This window comes from Rhinopithecus roxellana, chromosome 15 (assembly GCF_007565055.1).
Source record: "Rhinopithecus roxellana isolate Shanxi Qingling chromosome 15, ASM756505v1, whole genome shotgun sequence".
Taxonomy (NCBI): domain Eukaryota; kingdom Metazoa; phylum Chordata; class Mammalia; order Primates; family Cercopithecidae; genus Rhinopithecus; species Rhinopithecus roxellana.
The window spans coordinates 122,323,368-122,346,656 of NC_044563.1; the positions used below are offsets into that span (position 1 = coordinate 122,323,368).

General features: G+C 37.0%; 1 protein-coding gene across 4 annotated transcripts; it reads right to left on the reverse strand.

Moving 5' to 3' along the window:
• Positions 1-263: 263 nt before the first annotated feature.
• On the reverse strand, positions 264-14,838 carry MSANTD4 (Myb/SANT DNA binding domain containing 4 with coiled-coils). Of its 4 annotated transcripts, XM_030918769.1 has the most exons (4): positions 14,387-14,735; positions 13,513-14,001; positions 2,803-3,418; positions 264-2,463 (listed from the first exon to the last, which is right to left on the reverse strand). In XM_030918769.1, exons 3-4 carry the CDS (start codon positions 3,262-3,264, stop codon positions 1,888-1,890), a joined length of 1,038 nt encoding a protein of 345 aa, XP_030774629.1. In that variant the 5' UTR covers positions 3,265-3,418; positions 13,513-14,001; positions 14,387-14,735; the 3' UTR covers positions 264-1,887. The 4 variants fall into 4 exon arrangements, with proteins under 4 accessions (XP_030774629.1, XP_010361097.1, XP_010361098.1 ...); XM_010362795.2 differs by lacking the exons at positions 13,513-14,001; positions 14,387-14,735 and adding an exon at positions 14,745-14,838; XM_010362796.2 differs by lacking the exon at positions 13,513-14,001 and having other exon boundaries at positions 14,387-14,838.
• Between the last annotated feature and the right edge of the window lie 8,451 nt (positions 14,839-23,289).

A 23,289-nucleotide genomic window follows, 5' to 3' on the forward strand; every position in this document is an offset into this window, starting at 1 on the left:
ACAACACATGGGAATTATGGGAGCTACAATTCAAGACGAGATTTGGGTGGGGACACAGCTAAACCATATCACATGAGTTAGATCTCAAGGGTTCTTTTGAGGAGCAAATAACGTATGCAGCATACATGGCTCAATGTCCAGCCAAAATGTTAGGCCTCTGTCCTCATTGACTGTGATAGGGCTCTCTTCTAAGCTTGATAACCTCTACCCTTAGAGCACTAAGTATCATTTGCAATTACAAATTCTCAGATGGTATAGGCAGATTTATTTCTACGGTAGAAGCATTTATTTCAGATATAGAAAAATAACACTATTTCAAAGTCAGAGTAAGTAAACAGAAGTATATTTTTTCCTTGCATACCCATCCTCAAATGTCAACATACAGTTTCCAGCCATTCTTACAAGGAACAAATGCAGAATCAAGGTAATAACTGTCAACAGAAGAGCTGTGTTAAAGCTACATATCAACCTTGAAAATCAGAAAACACAAAGTGATCTAGTGCAGAGATTCTCAACTTTAGTGTGCATCAGAATCACTTGGATTGTGGAAAACGCACCTTCAGAGAGCTGAAGGAAAATCATCAGGTCAAGCAAGCCCTTGGTCTCAGAATAAATATCCAAGAGACTAAAGATACATACTTTGTTCCTCAGGGAAGGGGGAAGGACAGAATACACTACAACATAAAAGATCAGCCATTTACTCTGTGTGACTTCTCTGGGCTTCAGATTCAGGAATAACGACAGATACAACTCTCAAGAATTGTTCTACATACTGAGTTAGATAGTGTAATAAGTGCTTCTCCAATCCATAATACATAGCTACTATCATTACTTCAACATCATCATAATTATTTGATACAGAGTACATCTTCCCCCACCCGCCGCCCACTCCCAAATGGCTGCTATTACTTATTTTAAAAGTCAAATAATCAGTTATTGGGTTCAAACTCATGGACTACAAATACCATTTTTATATTGGTATCATTTTTACTAGCTTCAACTATCCACTTATAAGATCTCCGTACGTTACTGAAATGACAATTTTCGTACCCAAACTAAGACAATGACTGAAAGAAAAGGAACTAAAGCTTTGAAATTGTGTCTTGCTTCTAAAGCATTAATAGTAAGATAAAGAATTCGTTTCAAAGTGACCCACTTTAGATAATCTCTGATGTTCCCTGTATTGTTTTCTGAATCTGAGAAGCTATTTATAGATGGAAACATGGGAATAAAATACCTATAATCTTCATCACTTCCTATATTCAATATACTACACAGTAACATTTCAGAGTTAAAGTTTTTGGCCATTTAAGTACCTACCCACATAAATATCTGAGGTTTTAATATTCTAAAACTATAAAACATAGCTATAGAGGTACACAGTTAGGCTAAGACAGGGTTTCTCAACCTCAGGACTAATGATATTTTGGGTCAGAAAATTCTTTACTGAGTGTGTGTGGGGGTTGAGGAGGTATGCACTGCACAGTAGCAACCTTCTCCCCACCCCAGTTTTGACAACCAAACATGTCTCCAGACATCACCAAATTGGTCTTCTGAAGGCCAAAATCTACCCCAACTGAGAACTTCTGGGCTAGAATTTTATATAGACATAATTGTAAATTCTGGGTACACAGACAATACAAGACTCTATATAATATTATAAGGTAAAGAATCCAGCACAGTATATTTCTGCTATACTGTTTACGCTAGGGCACAGTTTTTATATACTACTTAGGCATACAGTTATCTACATATAACTTTTTCCTACTGAACACTGATATTAGACGAGAAAAGAAACCACAGCTAATCCAGCAACCATCATTATATCACCTGATATGAGAAAAATCTACAATTTTCAAACATTTGCTAAATGGAAGCCTGGAAAAATCACTGCAAGTGTCCTTCTTTCTGAATTCGAAGTCTGTCTTTCTCTACTTGTAAGCGTTCCTTTTCAATCTGCAGTTTCTCAGACTCAAATTTCAAAAACTGCAGTCTATCCTTTTCCAGTTGCAAGCGTTCTCGCTCAAGTTTTAACTTCTCTGTTTCTATGTCCTGTGGTTGAAGCATGGATTTTTCTCCTTGACCAAGTTCATTTTCCAAGCACGGTTTCTCTGAATTGACTATCTGTAACCTCAACTTCTCTCTTTCAATCTGCAGCCGCTCCTTCTCCAGCTGAAGCCGCTCATGCTCCATGTCTAAATGCCGCAGCCTCTCTTTCTCGATTTGTAGGCGTTCCTTTTCTACCTGCAGTCTTTCAGCCTCAATATCCAGTCGTCGTTTTTCTAACTCTAGTTTCTGTTTCTCAATATTTACAAGCAAATGAGGCTCATCATATGCAGATCTAGATGGTGTTGAGTTAAGGGTAAAAAACTCATCAATGTGGGGGAAATCGGGAAGTTCATTTTCTCTCCTGGAATCTGGTATGACGGATGACAACATTTCTTCCTCCTCCTCAATTTCAAACTAAGAGCAAAGAGAAAAGCAATTTTCAGTATTGACTGCTACTTTGTGGCAATTTGTCTAAATATTTCTTAAAAGCTTTCTGCATTGTTTGGGGAAAATAATTTGAATTCTGAATACCATTTACACTGAATTACTTGATGTCTGTAATACACATAACCTAGGTAATTATATTTAGGTGGGAAGAAAAGTATTAATGATGTAAAGAGAAAAGCAGAATGACTTGTTATGTACTATTTTTAAATAAGCTTGAAAATCTGGGAAGGAGTTAACAGTTCCTGAACAATAATCTCCCACATCAGAATTGAAAAGATTAAAAGGGGTATAGAGGCTAATACTCACTTCAGGACTCTGCGGATCCCTTTCTTCCTCTTCCACCTTGACCTCAGTTAAGGATCCACCTGCATCCCTGAAATCTGCCACATTCTGCCAGTCAAAATTTGCATCATTTCGGAATCCAATCTTTTCATCTATCTCTTCAGTGAGAGAGTCATCTAAATCAGAGGAGGGAAGGGGAAATCCCGAACCGACCAGCTTAATGTTGGCCTTCATCCTCTTTCTCTTCATAAGTGCTCGCCAGTCAAGGTACCTTCTTTTCACCTCTGTCCCTGTCCTCTGTTCTCCTTCTCCTACAGCATTCACACACTGTGCAATCTCTTCCCAAGCCATTCGCTTCATCACGTTAATTGTTGTATTGAGCTGTTTGGAAAAAATGACTTCTTTCCTTTTTGTAATTTCTTTCAAAAGGGTCTGAGTTTCTTGAACACTAAAATTGCTTTTCCTTTTTCTTTTCAACTGCTTCATTTTTAACTTCAATGCAGTTTTTATAATAAGAGAAGATGTGAAAACAATTTGAGGAATGCTGCAAAGCACAAAAACCAAGGATAATTCTTTGCTGGCACTTAATTCAAATCATTGTCTTCCATTCATCTAGTGGCAGAGGCAGTCTGGATAATTCCTAAAAGGAAAAAAGTACAAGCAATCAATCTGCAACTTCTACAACATACTTCAAACTAATGAACTATATAATTTTTAAGAGAAACAAAAAACAACCCTCTAAATACAGCTTAAAATTGTGTACTTTATCTTTGCCAGTACCAACATAGTTCAAATTGCAACCTTCTCCCCACTGGAGTGCTGCAAAGGTTCCCAACCAGTTGCCAGTATTCACTCCTGACTCCCTTCCTACTGCTTCAGCTCCTTCTCCCACAAATTCTCCCTCTCTCCTCCAATTGCACTGGCCATCTTTCAGCCATCAATTCCTGTCAAGCTCTTTCTTGGTTCAGGGCCTTTGTCCACACTGTTCCAACTGCCTGGAAAATAGATTACTCCCTTCTTGGTCTACTTAATTCCTCTTCATCCTTTAGCTTGCAGATTAAGTATTCATTTCTCAGGGAAGCCTTTCCTGACAAATCAAATTACTTCAGCATAAAATTTGCAGTACTTTTCCTAGACTGAATTTTATACTTGTGCTAACATACAGCTCAGAGTCTGTCCCTTTCCCCAGTTCACTGCCAAGTTTCACAAGGGCAGGGATGTTTCCACTGGCCATCATCTCCCCAGAGACTAGCAGAGATTCTGGCACATGGCAAGCACACCATGAATATGTTTTGAATGAATGAAAGGGTCAATTTGCCAAAATAATCATTAGTTCGAGATATCTAAAAGAAAAAGTACACTTTGCAGAATAATTTTAGAGGAAACTGAAAGGCTGAGCTGCAAAATCAATAAAACTCAGAAACCAATTTGAGACAATGTAATCTGATCAAATAAATGTCAACTGCCAACTACCTACATTTTACTACTTCACAAATTCAAACTCATTTTAAGGTTAATAAACCAACATAGAAACCCTAAACTTGGAATATAATTTCCTGAAACAATGAAAGTATTATAGGAATATGACAAAATTAAAGGGGTAACCAAAAAATGGCAAGGATTTTACCCAGCCATCCCACCTAATTAATCATGTAAGTAAAAAGATCACCAAAAAAGATGATTTCCTCCTCCTCAATTTCAAACTAAGAGCAAAGAGAAAAGCAATTTTCAGCATTGACTGCTACTTTGTGGCAATTTGTCTAAATATTTCTTAAAAGCTTTCTGCATTGTTTGGGGAAAATAATTTGAATTCTGAATACCATTTACACTGAATTACTTGATGTCTGTAATACACATAACCTAGGTAATTATATTTAGGTGGGAAGAAAAGTATTAATGATGTAAAGAGAAAAGCAGAATGATCCAAAAGAAAAAAACAAAAGAAAATGATCACCAAAAATAAAAAGGAAAAGATCACCAAAATTTTTTTTTAGATTCCTAAACCTTTCAATGACTGGGGCACATTGCATGATTTGTCCTTGTAATTCCACTCCTCACCCCATCCTCCCCTCCCTTAAACCACCTAAACAAAAGCCCCTAACATCAAACAAAACCAGGCTGGACTATATTTTTGTTTCTAATTAAGGCTCTTAATTCTGTGCCTTTCTTTGGAGAATTTCTCAGCAGTACTTTGTATTTTTCTGGGCCGCTTTAATTGTAGAGTTGAAGATCACAATATAGGAAAGTATCTATACTTGGAGTCTCTATTCAATAAATTTTAAAATATCCATGTGGTAATATCTGTATACAGATTTTGAGTGGAAAAGATCCTCTCTTGTAAGCGCTTCTTCTAGAAACGAGACAGTGTTTCTCCAATTTCCAGACTCTCAGGTTGTCAGACTGTCAAAGAAGGTATACCTGAAACTTGTCAGACATGTAAACTTTTTAGGCTCCTCTCCAGACCGGGAACTCTGAAAGTGGGACCTAGCAATCCGTGTTTCAATAAACTCTCCAGATAACTCTAACTCAAAGATAACTCTTTGAAACCCTCTGTGCTAGACCCACACTAGTAGAACAGATGCTTCACATGCCTGACTCTCTTACCTACCTTGAATTCAGGACTTACATAAGTGCATATGGTGGAATCTAAAGCATATCCACAATCCTCACCGCAATGGGTTGGGGAAGTGTAGTTTTTTGTGCTAGCTAGCCTTTGCATTACTGGAAAGCATACTAGGAGGCTGGAACAGATGCTGAGTGAGTCAGGGACTCGATTTTCTCATAGCGACAGAAAATGAGGTCATCTACCAAAAAGGTCCCAGTGTCTCACACAGTATAGTACATATTGCTTTATTAATATTGATTTAACTGAGGAGAAGTGGGATAGATGTCAAAAAAGCATTTTGACTTGGAAAAGAGATTTTAAAAGATGTAAAGGGGAAACAGGGCTCAGAAAGAGTAAGGGGTACCTTACACAGACCATGCTGTCTGGCTTCAAATTCACTCACTGATAACTGCTACAGAGCTGACTTTTCCTCCCCTATAAAATGTGAAATGGGATGACATTACCAAGATCCCTTCCAGCCCTATCACTGTTTGACCTTAAACTTTTCCTGTCAATATGAAAAAAAGTATCAAAATATTCATGAAGTTCCAAGTCCTGTCATTTAAATTCCACCATGTCATTATATGGGAGATACCAGCCTTTCTATTTATAAAACAAGATCCAGAGAGGTTAATTTGCCCTCAACACAGCCTATTAAATGGCAAGACTTATTACAACCAGGTTCCCTCACGTCACGTCTACTTCGACTTTATTAGCAGCTTGTGGTAGCTAAACCTTAAAAATGTGTTGCTGGCCAGGCGCAGTGGCTCATGCCTGTAATGCTAGCACTTTGGGAGGCCGAAACGGGCAGACTGCCTGAGCTCTCAGAAGTTCAAGACCAGCCTGGGCAACATGGTGAAACCCCGTCTCTACTAAAAATACAAAAAATTAGCTGGGCATCGTGGTGCACACCTATAATCCCAGCTACTCAGGAGGCTGAGGCAGGAGAATCACTTAAACCCAGGAGGCAGAGGCTGCAGTGAGCCGAGATCATGCCACTGCACTCCAGCCTGGGTGAAAAGAGCAAGACTTTGTCTCAAAAAACAACAACAAAGTGTTGCTAAGGTAAGTTTTGAGATGTCATTTAGTAAAAGATTTTCAAAAGGAGATTCTTATCTATGTGGAAGGTCCAGATAAAATTCTTTATATTGGCAGAAAAGTTCCTCAAAGCTTCAATCGGTTACATTTCCTCTACCTCCTGTTAAAGTAAATTAGAACAGAGACCTGGCCTGAAGAATCCCTGAGCAGACAAAACCAGTTAGGCCTCATAAGTGACTTTAATTTTGCTGGATTTGCAAACATATGCAACACTTAACTTGGGCTATATTTTTGGTAAATTCTTATATTTTTTAAAAAAAAAGAAACTTAAGACTAAGCAATCAGAAGCCGTCAACTAACTTACGTAACTAGGGACCTTCCAGCAGGATAGATCAACTTAGACAACCTTATAACTGTAACCAATCAACTATTTTCTTTACTTTACTTCTGTTAGTCCTATAAAGCCTTCCTGCCTTGCATTTCCACTGCGGAGCTCCCAGACCACTTCTGGTTTGGAGCTGCCTGATTCAAGAATCACTATTTGCTCAAATAAACTTGTTAAAAGTTATCATGTCTCAGTTTACCTTTTAACATATGGTTTCTTTTCTCTTACTCTGTCTGCCAATTTAAACTTTCCATTAGTGTGAAAAATAGTTCTACTGTAATTCACAATACAAACAGCATCTTCTACTGAGGCAAAAATATAGCAATTAAGCAAGGCTAAATTGAATAAGAAAACGCCCATCTTTTCTATCATCTTTTCTCTTTTAGACTGAAAAGTGGATGCTAATACCTTATTTTTAAACTTTAATAACAACACATTTCTTATCATCATTGCATTAAACCTTTATGCATTTTTCCTTTTCAAGCTCTCAGTATTCTTTGTTCAGCTGACTTTGTATGTGTCTAATAATATTACCAAAAATATGCCCATCACCACATTTTTGTTTCCAATCACTCATGTGGAATAACCATCTCCTGAACTGCCACTTGCTGCTGAAATAGAGGTCAGAGAACTAAAAATTCAAAACAGCTGAAATGAACTCTCAAGAAATCGCTGTCAATTTCACATACCCATATAAAAGGGCAAAGTATACAAAAACAAAAAAAAAGAAGACTGCAAGACAACTATTTCTAAAGTAGACTTATAGACTTTCAAAATTTCTCAAGAGAAATTTAATGATAAAATTGAAATCCACAAAACTCGAATGTATAATCAACAGCAGCACTCTTGATACTGCCCTAGAGATATACTCCCCTTACAGTCAAATGTAAACCTTTTATCCTCTAGAATATAAGCAAATAATATAAGCAAAGGTTATCTATAAATGGAAACATCAAAAGAGGTAGTGTGTGTAGTAATGAGCACAGATTCTGGAGTCAGACCACCCAGGTTAGAGTCCTGGCTCTGGCAATTCCTAGCTGTGTGGCCTCAGTTACTTAACTTCCATATGCATAATTTTATTTGTAAAATGATAAAATAACATTACTTCATAGAAATACTATAAGGATTAAAGGACTTAGTCAAATAAAGAGAACAGTTCCTGGTGCACATTAAGCACTATTACGTATTTGCCACATCAAAGGCAGAATATTTAAATAAAAAGGAAACAGAAAGGTCACAATACTGGAATTGTTCTAGTTCCTAAGTTGAGGGATAGGTCCATGGGTCTTTATTATTATGCTTCATAACATATACACTTACATTAGGAGTGTGGTGGAGCTTACCCATGAGAGTTTTCAAGAATCAATTGGGGACATCACTTTCCACCTCCACATTCAGCCATGTCATGTTAGGAGCTAAAAATTGGCCAACACGGCACTTACTAATACTACAGAATTGTCAAATTAGAACTTTTTTTTTGAATGGGCAGGGAGCTTTTCATTAGAACACTCCAGCTATATTATTTTTGCATGTATCAAATATTATCTAATAAATAAAAGAAGTGAAATGTTTTAACATCCGATCCCAAGGCAGTTTAGTGAACACTGTAGAATGCTTATAATTTTATTTTTAGAGATAGAATCTCACTCTGTTCCCCAGACTGGAGTACAGTGGCTCAATCATAATTCACTGCACCCTCAAACTCCTGAGACCCAATGATCTTCCCGCCTCAGCTTCCTGAGTAGCAAGGCAGGTGTACCACCATGTACAACTAATTTTTAAAGTTTTTATATAGACAAGGTCTTGCTATGTTGTCCAGACTGGTCTTGAACTCTTTGACTCAGGTGATCCTCCTGCCTTAGTCTCCTAAAGTGCTAGGATTACAGGTGTGAGCCACCAAGCTCAGCCTAGAACGCTTGTAATTTTAGAGGATCACATTTAATTAATACTCTGGCGTAACATTCCTATGTAATTCAAATTATCCAATAGGGTGGGCAAGCATTCAGCTTTCCTCTAGAGGTGACTGAAAATATTCATGAGGTACCATGTTTATAAGCCACAATATAAAAAACTGAAGCAAACTGATTTATATACATCATTAAACCAGCCCCAATATGCTGCTTCTTAGTAGCCTGTGTTGCAGGACAAGTGAAAGAATTATTGGTCAAAACTTGGCTGTTTCCTTCTACAATTTGCCCCACCTCTAAGGACCTAGGAGACAGTAGCCCATCTGCTCTAAAAACAGTATCTTCAATACCTGGCACTGTGCGTAACAAATAGGAGGAGGTAAAAATATGAACCCAAAACAAGAAAATGATAAAGAGATGGGAAAGGGTATAGAAAGAGAAACAGAAACTATTTCAAGGAAAGTAAGCCAGGAAAACTGAAGTTTCCATAGGCACACAAAACATATGCTTATAAGAAAACAGAAGCAAGTCAACATAGGCAAGAAGCAGTTAGCTTGTAAGTGAAGAACAGATGTCCACCCTGTAACTACACTAAACAATGAAACAGTTAACAGGTTATTCAAAATTCTGAAGAAAAATCTTCAGTTAACAGGCTATATTGCTAGTCAGGCATATTGACCAACCGTAAAAAGGTTATCAAGGACATTAAAAAAAATAAAATCAGCACATTTGATGTCCTCAAAAACAGAACAGAAAGCCAAAGATATATTCCACCAAATCAAATGCCTACATGTGATAAAGATACAAAATACACAGAATGTTTCAGGGCATTTACATAGCCTTTTGAGCCATTTAAAAATCACTATCACATTTTTAAGGTAAAAGCATGGTAAAAATAGAAATGTTTATCAAAAGGGAACTGGATGAATCAACTATTAAGTCACATAATGGAATATATGCAATAAATGTCATGTTAGAGTATGGATGTCTTAGCCCATAATCCCCATGTAGATGCTATAGTTGACGCAAGCCAACAAAATTGGCAAAGGACATGCATCTGTCTGTGTGTGTACATACATGTTCACAGATCAACTTAGGAACATTCGCAGACACAGAACATCCTATGCTCTACAACAGGTTCATTAACTCTGTCTACCACCAATCTGGGGATCATGTGCACGGTCATTTCTGTCTCAGCCATATGGCTGTTTCTTAGCCCACAGCACATTTATTTCATTTTACTTTGAGGTCGTCAACACTGCATTAAAAATCTACTTATGAGAAATTTTTATTATAGAGAACTACATTATTTAAAGTACCATATTTTTTTAAAACAGCAAAATATACACACAGAAAATCTAAATAAGAATGTAAATTCACAATGAAGTGAAAAATTTCTAACACCAATGTAACTACTATCAGTAATTTCTTGAAATTCTTTCCAGAAAAATCATGTTTATAATAGTATGTAAATATTTATGGACAAATTATACGTATTACATGAATACATACTAATTCCATCACATACGTTAAAAAGCTATGTCTGTTGAAAATGTTAAGCGATAAAAAAAGTAAAGAGAATTTATTGAAAAGAGAGAAATAACCTGCATATGAATGATTCTAAAGGATAAATGAAGAGCCAAAGTTGGAATCCACAGTGAAAAATAATAAGAAACGAAGAAAAATTATACAATTGAAAAAAATTATTTAGATGTTGCCAGAGTTGTGTCTCTCAAACTATACCATGTATATGAATCAACTGGGGACTCTGTTAAAATGCAGATTTTGATTCAGGTCTGCAGTGGGGACTGGGAGTCTACATTTTTGACAAATGATGTCCTCGGACCGCATCTTGAGTAGTAACAGTCTAGGCTAGAGGGGCACTGTTCAGTAGAAATACAACGTAATCTACACATGTAATTTAAAATTTCCTAGTGATCCCAGTTAAGTAAATATGAAATGAAAAGGTCATTAATATTAACAGCTTTTATTTCACTCCATATGCTGTATAGTCAATATATTATTTCAGTATGCAATAATATAAAAATTATCAATGAGAAATTTCCCATTGTTTTCTTTTGCTGTCATTAGAATACAATGTGTACTTTACAGTTACAACACATCTCCTTTTGTATTAGCCACACTTCAAGAACTCAATAGAACATGTATTCAGTAGCTAATGTACTGAAAAGTGTAGGTCTATAGCACATCAAAATAACCTAAAGAGCTTTTAAAAATACCTATAACCAGTTCCCATCTCTGACCAATTAAAACAATCTTTGGAAAAGGGCCAAGAATTCAGAGTCTAAAAGCTCTCCAAGTGCTTCTCATTTGCAGCCAGGATTGAGAACCACCCAAATACAGAATCAATGTTAAGAGTTTACTTGCTCTAATATGTACAGAAAGGCAAGGCAGAGAGCAAATGGTGTAGCTAAGAAATTTCCTTTCAGAGATTATTAAAAAAAAGACCTCATCTGCCACAAAAGACTTATAATACAGACAAAGCTGGTTTATTTATGAAAAAATATGCCTCAGAGAATGTTATGTCAAATGCAAGAATAATATGCTAGTTGTAAGGACCAATTCACACTTCTATTTGTTGGAAACACATCAAAGGAATGAATACAAGCTTAGATGATTTAGACTTAAGAAGAAAAGGATGGCTGTCTTGAAAACCAAATTTTCTTCTAAGTAGAATGTCTTTAGACACCTATCCATAACTTAATTAAGAAAAAGTATGACTGAATTAGGAGTATAAATCAGGAACATGCATTACTAGATGAAGTAATTAGGATACTGTCTCATTCAACAGATATATACTGAGTGTTTAAAACCTTTCAAGGCTTTCCATTGCACTTAAGAGGTAAGTTTACTCCCCTTGCTCTTCCTCTCTTCCTATTGTAAACCCTATCTGAACCCTACCTTTACACTTTCCTATCTACCTTTTCTGGTCTTATCCATCACCTCCAATACCAACTCCCAACCTACTTTCCCAATCCACCTTCCCCATCAAACGTGTACTCACAAGTAGGTGGCACACAAACACAATACCGGTCATTTTGAAATCCCTCTAAATTCTAGATCAGTGCTGTCCAATAGAAATATAAGAGCCTTATATGTAATTTTAAATCCCCAAGTAGCCACATTAAAGCAGTAAAAAGAAACAGGTAAAACTGAGTATTTTATTTAACCAAATATATCCAAAATGTTATTTTGAAACGTAATCAATATAAACAATTATTGAGATACTTTACATTCAGTAATGTAAGGCTACTGGCTACCATACTGGACAGCACAGCTCAAGCCATCATGGTCCCTGACCTTGGACTATCACACATATATTTCCCCCGGTCATCTTCCCAAATTCCATGGTGTCTGCCTTTTCGTCAGGCCAATGCCTACTTATCCTTTAGCACTCGGTTTAAATGTCTTCTGTTCTGGGACCTCTTCACTGTTCCCGTTCATCTAAGTCTGATGTCCTCCCTATGTGCTTCCACTATCAGCTTCATTACACCACTGATTTACATTAGGAACAATAAGGGATCAGATATGAATATATTATTCCTGCTATCAAATAATTTACAACTTAGTAAAACCTGTAAAACATAGATGCATAAAAAAGTACATAAACAAATTGCAATGAAGTCTGTAACCTGAAGGTTGTAATACAGACTACCTAAGGTTGTATGCCAATTCCACCACTTAACTAGCTCTGTGATCTCCAGCAAATTACTTAACCTCTTAAACTCGTTTCTTCATCTATAAATGGGAAAAATAATAAGACTAATACTCATGATGCTTTGAAGATTAAAAGAGATAATCCGATTAAGAAGCTTGTGATGCCTACGATATAGTAAGCCCACAAATGTCAGCTATTATCCATTGCCCAGTACAGTATCTGAACGTAATTAACAAATATTTCTTCACTGGATGAATAATGCAAATATACAAAAACTACAATAAAGAAATACTAACAAAATACTCTGGATATTCATAAGAAAGACAAATCTTTGATGGGATCAAGGAAGGTTTTGAGTCGGAATCAGCATTTGATTTGGGTCTTAGAAAACAGACTAATGAAGGACAGAAATAAAAGAAAGAAGTATCAGGAATTAAAACTGGAAAATTAGGATGGTGTGAGAGAGAAATCTTACTAAGCAAATTCTGGCTTAGTAAGACCTATTCTTTGCTAAAAAATGAACTGAAAGAGACAAATATATCTGTGAAAGTTTTTTTGAAATTCAAGCAGGCTACCATTAATATGGAACAACTGTCACTGTAGTAACATATAAATATATAATCAATATAAGTATATAATAAAAACAATTGAAGTTGTCAAGAGAATCCAAATTTATGCAGATATCCACCACAAGATTTTGCTCTTAGAATTTGAGATCAATTTAGAAATTGCACTATTGTAAATGTATTGGTACATGGTAGAAATAGCAGTCCTTTTGAAGTACCACTGAGTCAATATATTTTTAAAATTTGGCAGCAGCTGTTGCTATTGGCAGGGCCTATTTTTAACCAACAATTCCTAACTCCATACCTCTAACTTACAAAGTGGTATCCCGTTGTCCCTAACTGGCCTATTCTGAACTGATGAACTATTTCATTTAATAAAACGGGCTTTAATACATTTTTAACCTGACTGAAATTGATACTGGGATGCACCTTAGATATCCAGTTTTGGCTTGCGTGAAAATCTTCTTCTAAAACCTTGATATTTTCTGATTAAGTGCAAGAAAGTGCCAGCATTGATGCATCTGGAGTTGCTGAAGTTCTCTAGATATGCTTACCTGGATAAAAGCCATTTCCAGAAATGTTTGTCTTTCTGTCCTCTCCTTTATATGTTGGTATCCAAGTAACAGAAGCCTGGGGTTTCTATCATCCATTCATTCCCCAGTAATTTTCTCAAAAAGTACTTATTGAGCTCCTACTGTGTGCCAGGCACTATTTTTGGTGCTGGGGATATAACACCTCAAAAAATGTGAAAATATGTCATTTTAGATGTCAAACACTATCCCTTTTGTATTGGCTGTCGTCACTCTTATAGCAGAAAGGATTCAACAGCTGCAGTCTCTAAAACTTACAAACCTTCCATGCCCAATCACAGAGAACAGCCATTTTCTAAAATCCCATTTCACAATCGTTCTTTACTGGTTGGAAATAGAAATGAGATGTAGTTCACTTACGTAATCCTTGTGAAGATGACGTACCGCCAATGGCGTAATATAACCAGGCAACTTTTTAAAAGCACTAAAACTTGAGAATGAAGTTCCTAGATACTTCATGATAAGACAGAATTAAGAAGTCTGAGAAAAACCAGACGGTAAGTTACGGATCAAAAAAAATTGAGGGTAAATTAGCTAAGCAGTTCAAGAAGAAAAGCATCACAAATCTACAATATCAACCCCTACCCCAATTCTCTTTAAAGTGTGACTTTCCCCTCCCCTATATTCTTATAGGGGATTCACTTCCCTGCCAAAAAGGATGTTCTTCTCTAAAACTCGTGGTAGGTACATAACAAGTTTACTTCAGAGTCGACGGTTATCCAAGTATCTTTCACCTCCCTCCCGCTGCCTCCTTTGGGACCGTCCAAAAACAGCCCCTGGGAAGAATCAAGTTAGACTGGGCTCCCGGAAAGCCACCCAGGGGAGCAGGGGCGCGCACCTGCCTCGGCCACAATGATGCGGTTGCTGCTGGTAGGAGTCCCGGTGGGAGTCGGGGCAACCTGGAAGATTTCCTCTCTGGATATTAAATGAGAGTCCCGACTGAGTGCCCAGAAACTTCTGTAATCTTGTTTCCGTGGCCTGGGCCCTCCCCAGCCTCCCCGGTCAGGCGACAGACGCGCGTGGCGCTTCTCCCGAGCGTGCAGTCCCGCTACGCCGCAGCCCTCGGACCAAACCCAGCAGCAAGCGTTGCGGCCACTTGCCGCTGACCCCTCCGGGACCCTCCCCACTGCGAAGGCACCCACTGGTCACGGAGCCACCGCTTCCCTGGCCGCCTCCTCAGGCACAGAACCGCTCACCTGCGACCCCGGCGGCACCTCCCTACCGTCGCCCCAAGGGGGGGTTGGAAAGAAGATGCTTCTTTGATCACCCGCCCACTGACTGCGCCCGCCCATCTCCTGCCACCCATTGGCTGACGTGGCTGCCGCTCATTTGATAAGGCTCATCCATTGGCTAGAAGGATGTTGCCATTCTGGATGAGAGCCCGCCCCAGGCCTGGCCTCACAATGGGAATCAAGTCCCAAACCGGTTCCGGGTTAGTGCCCTGGAATTCCGCCCCCTCGTGATTCACCTCCCTCTCTGCGCTCCGTCTGTGGTGCGCGGCTCTGTCAGTCAAGTGGACTCTAGGAAGGGATTGGCCCCTAGTGATCCGCTTGCTGCGCTGTTCCAACTGATTGGGGCACTGGCCGCTGCATCTGCAACTAGTCTCTTGTCCTTGACCCTCACCTGTTAAAAGGGCAAAGAATTAGTGGGAACCGTGTGCTGCTTCAGTCGGGTTCCTAGACCAGCATCACCTCCTGGACCAGGCTGCTACCTAATTGGCCTCAGCCATTCCTCTAAGACTGCCCGTGCCAAAGGTCGCTGATGACTTCCATATGGCTAAATCTAAGAGTCACTTCTCAGTCCTTACCATGCTATACTTCTCAGAAGACATTTGATTTTTTTTTTTTTTTTTTAACCATTCTTCACTGTTTCTCCAAATATGTGCTTCTGCTTTCGTCTCTCCTAGTCCTCCTCTATATTCAAGTTTGCAGTTGCTTATTTTCTGCCGTCTCACGTTCAGGTGTTCGTGACTAGTGCACCTTTCTTTCCGCTCTGTCCAGGCCTCTGTGGACTCATCTGAATTCCATCAGTAGCCTCCTAACTGGTCTCCCAACATCCTGCGTGCCGGACTGTATTTCATTCTTCACCTTGTAGCCAAAATGAGCTGCTTAAAGTTTTTTAGTGGAATCTCACCACTGGTGATACAGTACAAACTCCTTATCGAACCTGAAAAATAAGGCACCTACTTTTCCCTCAAGCTTCATCTCTCAACATCATACCCACTTTTCTTCTTCCTTACCCCATTCCCTTTGCTTCTTTCAGTTCTTGAACTCTACAGTGGCCTGGGAAGTCAGTTGGCATTACTGTGTTTCCTCCCTGTTTCTCTGCTATGCCTAGCATTCATTTTAGAAATTCGTTTCTAAAGGAAGGCTTCCAGAATTATCTCCACTCATCCTCCCTCCACTTCCAAGCTTTCCCTTCCATGTAGGTTTGCCAAATAAAAATAGGACGCTCAGTTAAATTTGAAGTTCAGATAAAAAGCAAATAATTTTTCATCTGTCCAATGGAATAGTTGGTATCCATATGTTTATTTGCTAAATTTTTAAAAATAAAAATTTTTATTTACTAAATCTGCAAGCCTACTTCAGCGAGCTCTCATCATGGCCTTTCCTCTGACAGCTTTAACACATATTTTATGTGTGTGGGGCTTTTCTTGTTCACCGTTATGAATAACGCAGTGCCTAGAATGTAACAGACACTCAAAAAAGATTTGGTAAATAAATGATGGAATATTCTGGACGAATGGTTAATCCTTGCTGGATATTCTTGGAGGAACTCTCCCATAAAATAGGAAGTAATTATGAAATATGCTCTTTAAAATGTAATGATCGGTTTAACCTTACAGATTGTTACTTACGACTTTGTCAGTAAGCATAGACATGCTTGTCAAAGAAGCATATCTATACTTTTGCCTACGTAGATCAAAAGAAACTTTTGTAATTTTGGGAAAAATACAAGTTGTATTTTATAATTTTGGATTTTGTTTGTGGTGGGTGGTTTTTTTGTTTTTTGTTTTTTGTTTTATGAGTACAGTGAAAAAAGTAAGAGAACTCGTTATCCCCATTATAACCAGACACTTATCAGTTCTGTTCAGAGCCTGTCCACCACTTGAATCTGTTTATTTACCTCAGTAATGGGGACAAGAATGGTAAATCAGTATTAACAAACTTTTGCTTTCATATCATGAACTCTAAGCTTTCCCCAATTAACTTCAGTCTCTTTGCTAATTGAAGTATCTTTTCCAAATACCCTCACTATTTCCTCTCAGCTACATCTTGTTTGAGTGGATATGGACCAACAATGAAGAGTTTGAAGGTAATCCATAATGTTTACTATTAGTACTACATGACCAACCTGTTTGCTGATTTAATTTTTCTTAATATTAAGTCCAGGCTAGAGATTTGACCCAGAGGTACTTACACACTTATTTTACAACTATGCTGTCCAACCGTGATAGCCAGATGAGTCATTAGAATGTGACTAGTACAAATAACTGAATTTTAATTGTATTAATTTTAATTAGCTTTAATTTAAAAACTGATATTTGATTCAAGTTACTAGATACTTCTAAGTATATTTGGAAAATTTGGGTTATGTGTATACTTTTTCGATTGTAAACTTTTTGAAATCTAAATATAGATCAAGTATTTCTGATTTAAAAATACTGAATTGAGATGTGCTATAAGTGTAAAATATATGCAGGATTCCAAGATTTAGCATGAAAAAAATAAATATCTCACTAATAATTTTTGTATTGACTATAAGTTGAAATTATAATATTTTACATAATTGGGTTAAGAAAAATATATTATTAAAATTAATTTTACCTGTTTTTAAATTGTTTCCAGCTTTATTGAGGTATGATTGACAAATAAAAATTATATATATTGATGACGATTTGATATACATATACATTGTTAAATGATTACCACAATCAATACATCCATCACCACACATAGTTACCATTGTGTGGGCAGGGAACGGGGTAGGGGGTGAGAGCACTTCAGATATACTTTCTTACAAAATTTCAAGTAAACAATATAATATTAACTATAGTCACCATGCTGTATGGCAGATTCCCAGAACTTACTCATTTTATAACTGGAGGTTTCTTCCCAACCCCCAGCCCTGGCAATACCATTCTGTTCTCTACTTCTTTGAGTTCTAATTTTTTTTTTCCTTTTAGAGACAGAGTCTTACTCTATTGACCCTATTGTCTAGGCTGAAGTGCAATGGAATGGTCACAGCTCACTGCAGTTTAGAACTCCTTGGCAAATGTGATTTTCCCACCTTGCCTAGGACCCCAGGCATCACTGCCACATCTGGCAATTTTTTTTTTTTTATTGAAACAGGGTCTCACTGTGTTGCCCAGGCTGACTAGAACGTCCAGCCTCAAGCAGTCCTTCCACCTCGGCCTCGCAAAGTGCTTACAGGTGTGAGCCACTACATCTGTGTAGAATTCAAGTTTTTGTGATTCCACCTATAGGTGAGATCATACAGTATTTGTCTTTCTGTATGTGGCTTATTTCACTTAGTATAACGTCCTCTTGATGCAAATGGCAGAATTTCCTTCATTTTTACGGCTGAATAATATTCCATTATGTGTATGTATATGTATGTGTGTATGTATACACATATACATACCACAGGTTCTTTATGAACTCGTCTATAGATGGACACTTAGGTTATTTCCATATCTTGGCTATTATGAATAATGCTGCAATAAAATGGAAATGTAGATATATCTTTGACATACTAATTACATTTCCTTATTAATATATACCCAGTAGTGGGGTTGCGGAATTGCTGAATTGTATGGTTACTCTACTTTTAATTTTTTGAGGAACCTCCATGCTGGTTTTCATAGTAGTTGTACCAATTTCCATTCCCATCAACAGTGTACAAGGCTTCTCCTTTCGCCACGTCCTTACCAACACTTGTTGTCTTTTTAAAAACTAATAGCCATTCTAACAGCTATAAGGTGACATGTCATGGTGGGTTTGATTTGTATTTCCTTGATGGTTAACGATGTTGATCATCTTTTCATATACTTATGGGCCATTTGTATGTCTATTTTGTAGAAATGTCTATTTAGATTTTTTTGTCCATTTTTCAATCAGGTTTTTTTTTTTTTGCTATTGAGTTATGTGAATTCCTTATATATTTTGGATATTGATCTCTTATCAGATGTATGGTTTACAAATTTTTTATTCCATAGGTTTCTTTTCCACTTTGTTTTCCACTTTGTTTCCTTTGCTGTACAGAAGTCTTTAAGTTTGATATAGTACCACTTATTTTTGCTTTCCTTTGCGCTTCAGTGTCTTATCCAAAAAATCATTGCCAAGACCAATGCCAAGGAGATTTTCCCCTATGGTTTCATTTAGGAGTTTTAGAGTTTCAAGTCTTACATTTACATCTTTAATCCATTTCAAGTTAATTATTGTATGTGTTGTAAGATAAGGGTCCAATTTTATTATTTTCTATATGGATATCCAACATAACAAAAGTTTTCCAACACCATTTATTGAAGAGACTATCCTTTTCACATTGCATATTGTATATATTCATTGACACCCATATCAAAGATTAGTTGACTGTATGTGAGTGGATTTATTTCTGTTCCATTGGTATGTGTGTATAGTTTTATGCTAGTACCATACTATTTTGATACTGTATCATTGTAATACAGTTTGAAATGAGGAAGTGTGATACCTCCAACTTATTTCTTTAGCTAATTGTGTTTTTTTATTTTTTTAAATGTGGCTAATAGAAAATTTGAACTTATATGTTGATGTGGTTTGTCTGTGTCTCCACCCAAATCTCATCTTGAATTGTAACTCTCACAATTCCCACATGTTGTGGGAGGAACCCAGTGGGAGGTGATTGAAGTATGGGGGTGGGTCTTTCTTGTGCTGTACTCGTGATAGTGAATGTAACAGACACTCAAAAAAGATGTGATAAATAAATGATGGAATATTCTGAATGAATGGTAAATCCTTGCTGGATATTCTTGGAGGTATTCTCCCATCAAATAGGAAGTAATTATGAAATATATGCTTTAAAATGTAATGATCAGTTTAATCTTACAGATTGTTACTTATGACTTTGTCAGTGAGTAGAGACATGCTTGTCTATGCTTACTCATGAGAGTCTCATGAGATTTAATGGTTTTAAAAATGGGAGTTTCCCTGCACAAACTCTCTCTTCTCTTGTCTGCCACCATGTGAGACATGCCTTTCACCATCTGCCGTGATTGTGAGGCCTCCCAAGCCACATGGAACCATAAGTCCATTAAGCCTCTTTCTTTTGGAAATTGCCCAGGCTCAGGTATGTCTTTATCAGCAGTATGAAAATGGGCTAATACATATGTCTTTCATTTTATTTCTATCAAATGCTGTTCTAAACTGCCTGGCCACAGGCAGGCAGGAATATAATTAACTAAAATATTCTTATTTCATTGCTTATTATGTAACAAAAGAGAAGGGAAAATATCACTTTACTTCTGCTGTCTCCAAATGCAGTTTACTTAAGGAAAAAAATAACTCAGTGAACATATTATAACCCCTGCTGTACAATAACTATGCTTATCAGGTTTTGCTATTGACTTTTTTCATTTTTGCCTTTGCAAATGCTGTTTTCTCTTCCTGCAATGCCCTGCTTCCTCCTTTTCTTGTCCTTATGACATATTCTTATTTTCTTCAAAACTCACTCTTCCCTGACAATCTTAGAACAGATCAATTTTTCAATTTTCATAACAGTTTTAGACATATACATATTCTATTTAGATATCATACTGTACATCTAACCTTTTTTTTTTTTTTTTTTTTGAGATGGTGTCTTGCCTTGTCACCCAGGCTGGAGTACAATGGCGTGATCTCAGTTCACTGCAACCTCTGCCTTCCGGGTTCAAGCAATTCTTCTGCCTCAGCCTCCCAAGTAGTTGAGATTAAAGGCATGTGCCACCATGCCTGGCTAATGTTTGTATTTTTAGTAAATACAGGGTTTCACCATGTTGGCCAGGCTGGTCTCGAGCTCCTGACGTTATGATCTGCCCACTTCATCTTCCCAAAGTTCTGGGATTACAGGCATGAGCCACTGCACTTGGTCCTTTTTACTGTCTTATCGCCAGCACCTAGCATATTACCTGGCACGTAGGCTGGCAAATATATATTGCTGAATTTAACAGAATACTAGACAAAGTAAAACTTACTCTGTTTTGTTTTCTGTAGTGTTCCATCAAAGCGCTTACAATTTTTGTTACCCATCAGGTAAATTACAGTGGTTTGTAAATAACATTGAAAGCTTTCAACAGCAAATTGTGTTTCTAAAAAATTTACGTTGAGTGGAAAACCAGTATGGTACCTCTAGAAATTGTTGCAATTGTTTTCCTTTAGTTTTTTTTGCCCCATATAAATGGTAAAAATAGGAAATCTTGGGACACTAGTTATGTTTATATGGTAATCATTATAGCAAGAAGCAGGGATGACAGATTGAAGTTTCAAAGACCAATCTGCTATCTTGAGAAGTCAAATGGGTCCTGACACTCCAACTAGCATAAAGTGTAGTTAGGTTGCCATTTTTGTTTGTAGTGGGAGGTTGGCCAAACTTTGGTTTCTACTGGAACAGCCTATGTAATGAGATGGGCCAGTCATGATTAGGAGAATTATTAACAATTCTTTTTAGAAAATCATGTTATCTTCATTACAGTGTGCCTATACAGGCAATGTCCTGTGAAAGAAACAAATCAAGTATAAATCTGTGCTTGCAATTTAGAACATGTGTCCTAGTGACTTTCTATTTGGAGCTCATTTTGAAAAATCACTTTTTGTGTATCTCTCCTGTTTGGTAGTCAAAAAGGCCTCTTGTAGAACAATAATTTTAGTATTTCTGTGGTATGATCACCTGCTTCTTTGAGTCTCCTAAGGAATGAGTTTTATTTATGCAAAATAGCCTATGTTTTACATCACCCCATGCCAAATGCATCCTGAATATTTAGTGAAAGTGGATCCAGCTGTTTTTATATGATGATGTATCAACAGAAAAACAGATGCGCACATTGTTAGTAGTAAAGACTATGCATGTTGTTGTCTCTATTTGAGAAATTACTGTCTTTTTGTAACTTTGTTTGTGTTTATTTGCATGTATTCTTGATTTCCTTTTTATAAGAATTTCACAGATTTTTTGAATTGGAAGCTTTTCATTCACTGGCCATATCTCTTAACTCATTTAATAAATGTTGAATATTATTCTGTGACAAGCACTGATGTATAGCCTTCTTATGTATTAATCTATTTAACTATTATAACAGTCCTATGTGGGAAGACTACTAGCATTTTTCACATTTTTTTCGATGAGGAAACTGAGTCTAAGAGATATTAAGTATCTTTCCAATGTTGCACAGTTAGTAAGTGGCAGAGCTGGAGTTTAAACCCCAATAGTCCGCGCACTTAAAACCTTATACTGTACCATCACTTAAAATGGATGTGATTGATACCCTCAAGAAGATTACATTAGAGGTGACCAAAAGGCATGAAAGGTTTTAGTGGAGTAGGAGGACAACAGAACTCCCTTCACAGTCCACAATCTTTTTTCCAAAATTTGTTGACTGTGTTGTAAGCTGTCAAAGGAAGGGATCTTGTTGTTAATCTTTATTTTATCTCCAGCACCTAGCATTGACCTTGCATTTACTATTTATTACAAAAAAACAGAATTCAGGTTATGGAATAGACAATGATTATATAATTACTTAGAATAGTAGCCTCACTCGGTTAATCCATCATTGTTTAGCAGCTGACTGAGAGCTCTTTCATCCCACATTGTTCATTGCTTTTAGTTCACTTCTTTATCAATTTTCATGGAACACCTAGCCCTAAATTCCAAAGACTGTGTTGTCTATAAGCAACGTTCTTGATTTTTTTTTCTATTTAGTTGATTTGTGGAGAGTAAAAGAGTCTGTGATCAATACACAATAACAGCAATGAAATGTAAATGGAATCCTAAGATTGCTAAGAAAAGTTGCCTTTCATTTAACTTATGTTGAGCTCATTTAAATTTTTTAAATGCAAGAGCTATGATTCCTGGCAAGGCTTTTTGGGTTGTTCAGCAATAGAAACAATATGTATAAATGTTTTGCTGAAGAGGAAAAGGCAAAAGAAACAACAATCCCAATGCCTTGTGAGGCTGAGGCGGGAGGATCATTTGAGGCCAGGAATTTGAGACCAACCTGGGCAACATAGTAAAACCTCATCTCTACAAAACATTTCAAAAGTAGCTGGGTGTGATGGCATGTACCTGTAGTCCTAACTATTCAGGAGACTGAGGTGAGGGCAGGGGTAGGATCACGTAAGCCCAGGAATTTGAGGCTACAGTGAGTTATGATCAAGTCATTGTACTCCAGCCTGAATGACAGAGCAAGACCCTGTCTCTTAAAAAATAAAAAGTAATATAATAATATTCTGGTTCCTGATTGTAAGTTTAAAAGTAGATGAGAATATAATGTATTCAATGTAATATATGAAAGCCTCTCAAAACCCCAAGAGATATTTTTACTCCTTTTTGTGGCCCTTAATTGCCAATTATTCTACTATATTTTGTTCTAAAAAGAAACAAAAAAGATTCTGCTCTTCCTTCTGCAATAATATTGGATGTTAAATTTTAACAGGTCATAAATGAAAGCTGTTTTTATATGTATTTAAGATAAAAGGCTGATTTTTAATAACAAAAATAACTTTTGTTCTACTT

Coding starts and splice junctions, on each gene's coding strand:
- MSANTD4 (XM_010362795.2), bottom strand. CDS start 3,264: ATGAAGCAGTTGAAAAGAAAAAGGAAAAGCAATTTTAGTGTTCAAGAA. Junction 2,464..2,802: donor GGGATCCGCAGAGTCCTGAA/GTGAGTATTAGC, acceptor CTTTGCTCTTAG/TTTGAAATTGAGGAGGAGGA.